The sequence below is a fragment of the Barbus barbus genome, assembly GCF_936440315.1.
Source record: "Barbus barbus genome assembly, chromosome: 6".
Taxonomy (NCBI): domain Eukaryota; kingdom Metazoa; phylum Chordata; class Actinopteri; order Cypriniformes; family Cyprinidae; genus Barbus; species Barbus barbus.
Genome location: NC_136734.1, coordinates 14738324 through 14749935, shown reverse-complemented (window position 1 = coordinate 14749935; position 11612 = coordinate 14738324). Strand labels below are relative to the sequence as shown.

The window sequence follows — 11612 nt, the reverse complement described above, 5'->3', positions numbered from 1 at the left end:
AAGAGTGATGTTCTGAGCTCATTCTAACTTTCAGCACATATACTTTCACCTCAGATGCACTTCTGTAAATCTCACAGTTAATCTAGTTGTTACATGTTGATCTGTTTTAGTTGTGTTTTGCCATGTCTTCCGTTGACCTAGTTTTCCTTAGTTGCCCTGATTAGTTAATTAGCTCCTCACCTGTTTCTGTTTCCCCATTATTACGTTCAGTACTTAAAGCCTGTGTTCTCCCATGTTCCTTTGTCTGCTATATTTTGGATTTATGTTTGGTTGTGCCAAGTTCCTTCTGTGGATTATTCAAATACTCTTTGATTTTGACTCCTTGCGCTTTGCTTTACACACCAAACACGTAACACTAGTATTTGAAGCATATTTAATGAGACAACCCCTGTCTACAATATTTGCATCTCATTAGGCTTCAGTTAATAAGAGATCAAATATCAAGAGTAATTTGAGATTAAAACTGTAATTAAATCTTTTTTTTTTTTTTTTCAGGGATGGATGAGGAACTTAGAAAAAAATAAAAGTTGCTTTTTATTTTATTATTTAAAAACATTTTTAAAATATTCAACATTTGGGAAAAATGAAATAGCCTATATGCATAGATGCTGATTTGCACCTTTTTATATTTGTAATTAGTTTTAATCTGTCTAGGTATTATATTTAGTTAAAATAATGCCTTAAAGTTGTGATATTAATATTTATAACATTTTTAAATCGTATATCATAAGTATAAACATTAAGGAATATATGAGATTAAGATTTTATTCTAGAGGGATGATGAACTGGTGGAAAAATGCACATGTGCAGCATTTTTATTTATTTTATATTTAAAAACATTAAAATGTTTGACATTTGAAAAAAAAGACAGGTTAAAGAAGCTGTATGGATGCTGATTTACATTTACCTTTTTAAATATGTATTTACTTTTAATCTATGTCTGTATTATATGTAGTTCAAATGATGGCGTATAAATGTTATTAGTGATATTAAACGCTTAATATTTATATCATGTTTCGAGACGCGTCCAAACTCTCACTAGTTTTTTTAAAATATTTTTTTATTAATGCTTTATTATCAACAAGTAGCATGTACAGTGACATATCCCATGATATAACAAAAAACATTACACATGCCTCAACAAGAAGGAACAAGGGAGAAAGAAAAAGAGAGGGTTTACAGACAGATATATGTTATACATATATTAACAATTCCACAGGATATTACAATACAATTCAAATACAGAAAAATATACTTTGGCAGGTCAGCATGTTGTGTTTACTTGTGTTATCTTTGATTAATATTTACATTTGTTTGATGGTCTGAAACATTAAAGTGTGACAAACATGCAAAAAAAATAAAAATCAGGAAGGGGGCCAACACTTTTTCACACCACTGTATATATTAAAAAATCCTTTAAATTCATGTGAATCTGCTTGCACTGACAATACATTTTTTATAGTTATTATGCAGCATATCATGCAATAAGGTTTCACCAATCAAATCTAAAATCCTTGACTTAACCTTGATTAGAAATTAGGATGTTGCTTGCTGGAATGGAAATAAATACTTCTTATTTCCACAGACGAAGACAGAAATAAATATGACTGCCATTCATGTACTCATCTCAACCTGAAGCGTATGATGAGGTACTTTGTGTGGATAATGACTGAATAACTGTTCAAAGGTCACATACACATTTACCTGCATTTAGTTTAAGAAAACCAAGTTTTGACACAATAAACAATCACCAAGTTTTGACACAATAAACAATCACAGCAGTTGATTTGATCAGTTCAGTAAGGTTTATTAAAACAGTAAAAATGCAGTAAAAAATTACATAGAGGTATGTCAGGTATTTTCAAATTTTGAGAACGATAAAAAAAATATCACACCATGAAATCATTACATTAATACAACATAACACTTCAGGCTGTCCCGTCTTAAAACGTGTTCAATAATGACTCTAAAGATGGAATACAATCACTTCCTTTGAAAATGGACATCTATAGTGGACGCCTTCCAGGTGGATGAATGCTGTCCAAAGCCTCCTTCCTTTAGATCACAGCTTAGCAAGACAGACTGCAGAGCCTGAGCATACGCTGCAGAAAACAATCATAAATGACCAATAAATTAACTCTAAAGTTGAATAAATGTCAGTATCAAAAAGGTTGAGCAATGTGGTTTGTGAAGAAGTGTGCTTAATTGTACTGAATGTGAACTTGTAATCTTAAAAGTATATAAAAAAAAAAAACTGTATTTGCAGATACAATAGATATAATAAAATAAAACTTAAATGTACTTAAAGAACACTTTCATGGTTATTGTTTCTTAACTCACTTAAGTATACCATTAAAAGGTACACTTAATAATGCAAAAGTTATTAACAGTTATTTTTAAAATACATTTTAAATCAGTTTTTTTATTTGATGTGCTAAGATGCTAAAGCACATGTAAAATACTTGATTAACTGTAGTGTGTTATTCAGTATTACATTTAAAGTTAATATATTTTAAATGTACTAAACCTAATTACAAATACATTACAAATAACAAATATAAATTCAATATATCACATACAAGTTTCAAAAGAAAGTACATTAAATTGTTCACATACAAGTTTCAAAAGAAAGTACATTAAATTGTATTTTAGTATAGCTTGTCAGTTCATTTAGCGGTAAACTTTAACCATATTTCAAAGATACACAATATATTTTCATTTAATTGTGTGATCGTAAAACATTAGATTCATTTTCACTTGAATACACTGTTTTGAAGTATATTCCTTCATAATAAGTACTCTTTTTAAAAGTATGAAATCTTTTTTCAGAAGGGTATTTAAAAATAGTTTTTATCTTGTTATAAAATAAGGCTGTTGCTGTGATGAACTAAATCCATGATTAAACTTCAGACTCTGTCATGGAAAGTGGAAAAACAAAAGATGTCAGTTGTGACAGGCCCCACATGCATTGTCTGTCAAGTCATGGTACTGTGAGTAAGAACATTTATGACATAAAAACAGGCACGACGTGACAAGTTTCCCAGCAACACAATCACAACCAATCAGAACATTTCTGAAGTTCAGTTATGAGGAACAGGATTAAGGACCAATGATATTTGTCTGTGGGCGGGGTTATGCCACATACAACGCCACAGAAATAGGAACCAAGCACCTAACAAAATTTTGTGTCACTTATAGACAAAAACTCAGAATTACCCAATACACTGTGTAACAAGACAAAGAAAAGCACAATACTCTATAATTATAATAAAAACTAAGGACACGGAGTGAGTAGTTTACCTTTCGGATTGTTGTAGAAGATGCAGTTGTTGGCGCAGGTATCCGGATGACTGTCCCAGAAAGAGTCCCCACAGCAGCACAGAGGAGGCAGTTCTATTTTATCCTTCTCCAGCTTCTCTTTCATTAGAGCCTGCATGGCCTCAATGTACCTGTCACACAATCATCACATGCCACAACAGCTCTTGACATACGATTAGAGCACAATTCTAATCGACTGAATGGAAAACAATAGAAATTATGTTTTGTTTATGGTTATATTTTGGGGTCAGTAAGACGTTTAAGATGTTTTTGTTTTTTAAATAAAATAATACTTTTAGTCAGCAAGGATGCATTAAACTGATCATGTAAACAGAATGTTACAAAAGATTTTTATTTTAAATGAATGATGTTCTTTTGAACTTTCTATTCATTAAAGAATCCTGAAAAAATGCACCATGGTTTCTTCAAAAATACTAAGCAGCACAGCTGTTTTTAATATGGCTACTAATAATAATAAATGTTTTTAAGCACCAATTTAGCTTATAAGAATGATTTCTGAAGGATCATGTGACACTGAAGGCTAGAGCTATGACTGCTAAAAATTCAGCTTTGATATCACAGAAATAAATTGGATTTTAAAACATATCCAAATAGAAAACATTTAAACCGCAAGATTTTAATTTAATAATATTTTACAATATAACTGTTTTTACTGTATTTGTGATCAAATTAATGAAGACTCGGTGAGTATAACAGATTTTTTTCAAACTTCCCACCCCAAACTTCTGATGTATTTATGCTTATAATGAACATACTCATAGCAAGATAACATGGGCAGTATGTACCGTTTGCTTTCTTTGTTCCTCTTTGTTTTCTCTCGTCTCTCTACCTTCTCTGCTGCCTCCTCCTCATCAAGCCTCAATCGCTCCAAAATCAAATACTCCCTCTCAGCCATGTCTTTTCTTTCCTCCTCCTGCTGTCGCTGCCTCTCCATCTTCTTCTCCTCTGCTTTCCTGAGTTGTTCTTTTTCATTCTTAATCCTACACAAAGAAAAAAGTTCTCAGAGTTTATAAAAGAAAGTAAAAAGCGCAACATGAAGTCTTTTGTGTTTTTGGACAACTTAATAAAAGAACAATTATGTGTGGTTATTTGCTTCAACAGTACAAAAAATGCACTTAGGCTTAAGGACAGATTACCAAAATAAACTAAAACAAAACAACTTTTTTGTATTTTTTTTAATAAAACATAAAAAAAAATGATTAATTTAAAAAGAATGTTTAATGTTTACCTTAAATTAATTGTAGATAAAATGTGCACATACATATAAATACTAAATTCTATATGATCTACAAAGGGTATACATTTTGACGTGTCTTTTCCTTGGAATCGAAGCCTTGAATTTATCATTGCAAGTGTCATGCTCTACCAGTTGAGTTAGGAAAATATGTGCATCTGTTATGGGAGTGACATTTTTGAGTAATATTCATGTCTTTTTTATATTGGTCTAGCAATCATTCTACCAGTCTTATTTTTAGTCCAGTATTAGCATTACTCTACAGTAACTAGTCAGTCATGTAAACTATTCACTGTAGCCTGAATATTCAGGCTACAAGAGAGACCCCAAGAGAGAAGTGAGCAACCATTATGCGGAAAGAAATAAAAACAGACATCCTTTTTAGTAGAAATGAGATAAGCAATGTACATGTGATGCTGTTGTAGAGAAGATACTTGTAAACATGTGGTGAGATTTGACCTTGCAGTTCTCTTCAGATCTTTCCTGTGCCTTTGGTGCTCCTTCACTTGCTCTCGCTCAATGTCCATGAAGTGGCGTCGATACATGAGGAACTGAGACTGTCTCTGAAATGATACAGTTAGCGCTTTGAAGAAAACAAAGATTCCACCTAAATCAAGACTAAAGACTAAATCCACTACCAGAAATTATATTTTTCTTCATCAGTGATCCATTAAATGTATCAACAGTCACACTGAAAACATTTATTCAATATGCAATATAATTTATTCAACGAATATATTTATTCAATAGAAATCAAAATATTTTATTTCAATACTGAAAAATTCATCACCGTTTGCACAAAAATATTAAGCAGCACAACTGTGCTAATAAGAAATGTTTCGTGAGCAGCAAATCAGCATATTAGAATGAATTCGTAGAACAGTTATTTTAAATGTAAACTTTCATTGCCACAATTATAAAAATGTACATTTACCTCCCTAATAAAAAAAAGATTAACGTTAAGGCTCTGTTTACACTAGTGCGTTTTCGTTTTAAAGCGCTTAACTTTTGCTACAGTTACGCCTATTGTTTACACTACTCTGGCGTTTTCGAGGTCGAAAACTGAGAATTTTGAAAACGCCGCAGACCCCCTTTTTAGTTTGAAAACTCCGGGGTTGCGTTTCAGGGTAAACGGACCAAAACGGAAACTTTTGAAAACGATGGCGTGGCTGCCCACATTTTCTCTGTGTATTCTTGACGACCGTGTAAACAATAACATCATGCTCATTGTTGTACCCATAGATATGTACGGGTAGATTCCCCATTCAACCGCTCCAAGCACGCAGACGTGTCCGCCATCTAAATAATAAGGAATCTACCAACACGCGTCTATGGTTGTACCTGCATGAATGGTCACGTGACATGCGTTTTCAGTTGTGTAGTGTAAACTGAGATCGTTTCTGAAAATGCAGCGGAAACGGAGATCGTTTTCATTCTAAAAAGCCGTTTTAAAACGTTAACGCACTAGTGTAAACGGGGCCTAAAAGGGACTATTCTAAATAAAGCATGATTCCCCACCTGCCTCTTCAGCTCCTCCTGATTCTCATGAGGCCAAAGCACTTGGGAAGCTCTGTAGTCAGTTGTGAAGGGAACAGTGGGATCTGGCTCATAAACCTTCAGAGACACCAAACATGTATGCATGAAATAATAAAAGGCATTGTATTATATACTAATAGTATATTACATTTTTTTTTAAGGGTTACTTGGTGTAAGCCAGCTTGAACAGCACTGATTCAGAAAGTACATAATTATTCTGAAGCACCCACTTAAACAGGAAGAGAATGTCTAAACTATATGTAAAACCACCAAGTAGTATGTGATATTTAGGGACAGGTTTTATTTAAAAATCAATGATATTACAATTATAATTAAGTAAGCAACAAACTGGTAGCTCATTAAAATAATGGCACAGTAATAGTATTGGGAGTTTTGGATACCAGGGAACCCTCCCAATATGACAATCCCCTTGTGAGGGACCCCATCCCTAAAATATAAAGACAGCTATATATTATCATGTATTTAAACCCATTTATACTGTGTGAAAAGAATGTGTGACGTAATAAAGATGAGAAAAATAATTGTAGAAAAATAACTGTTTCCAAATCAAATAATTTGTTTTTATCATGTCATTGACTAAAGCCACTTATTAACTTTTCCCCCATAAAACAATATGCAGATTAGATTTTTTTCTTAATATACAAACTAGTGTTGCTAATTGAATAAAATAATCACAATTATAGTTAGAAGCAGAATGAAATGAACATAAATCTTTTTTCCTCTCTTACATTTTTGCAGACTCCCTAGTATTTCATGCAAGTCAAAACAAACAAACAAACAAACAAAAATAAAAACAATAGACCAGGGTTTTTCAAACGGTTGTTCAGGGACCACCAGGGGGCCGCAAGGTTGTTGTGTGATAGGAAGGTTTAGAGAAAAAAAATACATATATAATAAATATAAAAATATTATAATAAAAATAATTATAATTACAGTACTATAGTGAGTAGAAAAAAAATAATAATGTAGCATAATATCTAAATATTTTTATTTTAGATATGTTTATAATATTAATTTTTCAATGTATAAATTGAGTCTTTAACCAAAAATACACATAGCTGCCTTTACATGCTTTTAACAAACATAAGAAAGCATAATATAATGTTATTCTCATGGATCTTGTTAACTCTTCATTGCCTTTCAAATATCCTATGCCACAAGCCTCAAACACTTTGTAAAATACTGGTTCTTCCGCAGAGGCACTTATTGAATTGTAGCAGCCAGGTCACTTGTAAGCAAAGTGTACTGACAAAACATCTAAACTTGTATGCCTATGAATATGGGTGTGCCATCTGAGACTACATTTAAAGGGATAGTTCACCCAAAAATGAAAATTCTGTCATTAATTACTCAGCGTCACGTTGTTCCAAACCTGTAAGACCTTCGTTCATCTTCAGAACACAAATTAAGATATTTTTGATGAAATCCGAGTGCTCTCTGACCCTCCATTGACCACAAGGGTCCTACCATGATCAAGGCACAGAAACGTAGTAAGGACATTGTTAAAATGGTCCATGTGACATCAGTGGTTCAACCGTAATTTTCCCAAGCTCCGAGAAAACTTTCTGCATGCAAAGAAAACAATAATAACGACTTTATTTAACAAATATTCTCCTCCTTGTCACCCTATCACCATATTGGAGAGTATAATGTGGTACTCTCAAAAATGGTGCACAAAAAGTATTCTCGTAGCTTCATAAAATTATAGTTGAACCACTGATTTCCCATGAACTACTTTAATGATGTCCTTACTACATTTCTGTGCCTTGACCGCGATAGTGCCCTTGCTGTCTATGGAGAGTCAGAAAGCTCTCGGATTTTATCAAAATATCTTAATTTGTGTTCCGAAGATGAACAAAGGTCTTACGGGTTTGGAACAACATGAGGGACAGTAATTAATGACATAATTTTCATTTTTGGGTGAACTATGGCTTTAAACCACACAAGATCTTCTTACCATATCATTCTGGAAAGTTACAGTCTTGCTTCTGAGCCGATGCAAATGAAGAGGTTGATCATGCTGCCCCAACAGCATCTCATCTTCCACTTCAACATCCTGCTCGTTTTCCTCTCCTCCATCATTTGTACTTTCAGTATAATCCTTCTGATCTTTCCAAGTGTGTGATTCAGGTTTCTGTATATAACAAAATGCGAAGATATTAATACTACAACACTGAAGGTCTCAAAAATGACCCAAAAGCATCATGCATGACTCACTTCACTAGCTGTGGATCTTTTCCATCTCCCACCAGGTAGCTGTGAGAGTTCATCACCCTCTTGCACTGTCTGAAGAGCAGCTAGTCTGTGTCTCACCTGCTTCCTGGCTCTACTGACCTGGACAAGCGTAAAGAAACTCACCCTTACATCTCTATTCTGCCAAATCACACAAGCAAAATGATCCACACAGATGTATAAGGATCATGCTCTGTAAATACCCGTACATTATGTGTATGGTGATGTGAAGAAACAGTCTCCGTCCCCAGAGCACTGACACAGCGAGAGCTGGGACTGCAGATTGCTCGCTCCCCATGTGTCCAGGAAGGGAATAAATTGGTTTGAGGTGTAAGACGATAGGCTGCTTTGGTGGTTTGTTGCAATATTTTGCTCTCACATTCAACCTGAAGATAGTGTTCACATGAATAATTTTATGAGTGTGGGTATTTGAGAATTTGTTAGGACACATTTGGAATTTTCACTACCATTTAAAGCTGCAAGTAAAGCAAAGTCAGGCTTTTTTTTAAGAATAAGGTGTCATGAGGTGATTCCTTACTGTCTTGTATGATTTCAGTAGCTGCTGTTGTTTGCGCAGACGGGCCTGCTGCGACACTCGTTCACGAACTACATCCTGGAATCGGCGCAGACTCTCCTCTTTCTCTCGTCTGGTCTCCTCCAGAAGCTCTTCTGTGAGCAAAGCCCGGACCTTCCACACACACAGGGATACATTTACAGGACATGTGTGGCTGTGAATCCTTTAGCTGCCTATATCAGATTTTTGCCTATATCAGATGTTCTTTTCCCATAAATTTCCCTTCTATTGTGGGACAGACCAAAATCATCCTGGTATGGATACACTTTTTAATGACACACCAACATGTAGCATAACAGTGGAAAGTGCCAGTCAAGGAAGCTGGTGTTCAACAACATTTCTGCAGCTCTCATATTATTATATGTGACCCTGGACCACAAAACCAGTCATAAGGGTCAATTTTTTTTTTAATTACATACATAGTCCATCATCTGAAAGCTGAATAAATAAGCTTTCCATTTCTATTGGTTTGTTCAGATAGGACAATATTTGGCTGAAATACAACTATTTGAAAATCTGGAATCTGAGGGTGCAAAAAAAATCTAAATACTGAGAAAATTGCCTTTAAAGTTGTCCAAATTAAGTCCTTAGCAATGTATATTACTAATAAAAAATTAAGTTTTGATACATTTACGGTAGGAAATTTACTAAATATTTTCATGGAACATGATCTTTACTTAATATCTTAATGATTTTTGGCATAAAAGAAAAATGGATCATTTTAACCCATACAGTGAATTGTTGGCTATTACTACAAATATGCCTGTGCTACTTATGACTGGTTTTGTGCTCCAGGAACATATATATATATATATATCATATTAGTGTAAGTTCTTACTGCGGGATGCTCCTGACTCTCATCGCCGCTCTCCACCCAAACACCCACAGGCGCCACAGCCGGGTTCCTCTCTGCTAACACTCGCACATCTTTGGCCTTTCTCCTGCTTCCAAAGCTTATCCTTTTGTTTTCTTTTAAGAACTTCTTTTGTGATATCGAAGAGCAAACCCTTTCTTTAGCTGTTTTTGCTTGATTCATTTTCGTGTAAAACCAGGTAACGTTAGGTATGAATGGGTAACTTAACGCATAACTATCATTCAAGGCATTTTGGGAATCACTGATGTTCAGACCTTATTACCAAGCAAGACACTGATCCTTAGAGCAAAAACAAAACTTCTTTATAGGAGTCTTTTTACAGTACAGCGGTTGATGATATTGTTACTGCCCTCATACAAATAATATTTCCATCGCTGTAACTGCCAGAATTAAAGCTCCGTTGTCAATGACGCTAACAGAATCACAACATTTTAGACACGCCCATTTATGATTCTATTGGCTACAGCTTGTGAAGATACGCTCTTATTGGTTGAAAGTAACGCCATTCTAAGCTTGAAGCGATTAGGTTACGCCCGATGTGCTTCTAAATGAAAGTTCCATGGGAAAAAAAATACTTGCTAGTTTTAGTTCCACAGTGACTAAAATTAAATATAGTGTTTTTTCACAGAATTCCATATCCTTCAATTTCTTATAACTGTGATTTATATTGTGTATCAATTTTAAACGGGGCTGTGTTACTATTATTATTATAAAATTTAACTTTAAATGGGCACTGTTACTGTAATGTCCCTGCTTATGGAAGCCCGTTTCCGTCAAGGAATTAAAAAAAACAAAACAAAAAAAAAAACGACTCATAATTTTTTTTTTTTTGCGAGGTTATAACGAATGAGATTTAAACCCAGAATTGCGAGATAAACAAACAAACAAACAAAGAAACAAACAAACAAACCCCAAGTTGTAAGTTAAAAAGTCGCAATTACTTTTATAAAATTAATTTTTATATATTTTTTTTAAGCCTCCACGCCTACTTATGCTAGTATTTTTAAACTTTTGTTCCTGCTTGAAACTGTTTTGGATTCATTGTTTTTCCACAGGGTAATCTATTAGCATTCCCTGTGCTTATTTGGGTTTTTGTCTCCAGTTTATATTTATGCATGGGTATGAATCAATACAAGAACAGCCTGCTCCCTTTACAATGCCTGTTCTCAGCGGCCGTGCCCTTGCATAACAAGGAGCCTACTGTGTCCTTTGTGTGAATCAGCATGCACATTGCCTCTCCCTTTTCAGGAACAGTATGAACTTCAGTGAGAAAGACATGATTACATAATGCTCAGATTATGAGCAGGAGAAACACTGGACAAAATAACAACAAATATGTGAAAGATTGCATTCAGGTCTTTCTCAATCTTATTTAACATCTTTATTACAGATCAACTCTACTTGTCATTTAGGCTACATTCACCACAATAAAAACAAGAAATGAAAAAACTAGAAAAGGAAAGACAAACATTCACTGTTGGCTTGACAAAGTCTCTTGAAGTGTACAACAGGGTTGTTTCATCTCAAATTTGGGTCAAATATGGACCCAACTGATGGGTTAATTTTTCAATTATTATTTTTTTAATCCAAAAGTTGGGTGAATCCATATTTTAGAGTGTAGTTTAAATACATGGGTAGTTCAAACACATTTAGAACTAGTTAGGTTCCTAGGGTGCTAGGTGCTAGGGTGTTGCTAGAGCACTGCTTTGGGGGTTTGGCTGGTTGCTAGAGCATTACTATGATGTTATAGTGTTCTGGGTGCTAAGTTATTTGAACAGTGTCTAGGGCAGGCATAAAAAAAA

General features: G+C 34.2%; 1 protein-coding gene across 1 annotated transcript; it reads right to left on the bottom strand.

Moving 5' to 3' along the window:
• Positions 1-1049: 1049 nt before the first annotated feature.
• Positions 1050-10249, bottom strand: LOC306870941 (uncharacterized protein). The gene is made up of 10 exons (XM_079418545.1): positions 9775-10249; positions 8901-9050; positions 8572-8748; positions 8348-8464; positions 8088-8264; positions 6092-6187; positions 5033-5136; positions 4125-4319; positions 3301-3449; positions 1050-2102 (listed from the first exon to the last, which is right to left on the bottom strand). The coding sequence occupies exons 1-10, from the start codon at positions 9970-9972 to the stop codon at positions 1984-1986; spliced, it is 1482 nt and encodes a 493-aa protein (XP_079274671.1). The 5' UTR covers positions 9973-10249; the 3' UTR covers positions 1050-1983.
• Positions 10250-11612: the final 1363 nt, after the last annotated feature.

What these genes read in the sequence shown, in the direction of transcription:
- LOC306870941 (XM_079418545.1), bottom strand. Translation starts at nt 9,972, where the DNA reads ATGAATCAAGCAAAAACAGCTAAAGAAAGGGTTTGCTCTTCGATATCA. An exon ending in AGAGTCAGGAGCATCCCGCA is followed by an intron (nt 9,051 to 9,774) that starts GTAAGAACTTAC and finishes TGTGTGTGGAAG; the next exon opens with GTCCGGGCTTTGCTCACAGA. An exon ending in TACTGAAATCATACAAGACA is followed by an intron (nt 8,749 to 8,900) that starts GTAAGGAATCAC and finishes CACTATCTTCAG; the next exon opens with GTTGAATGTGAGAGCAAAAT.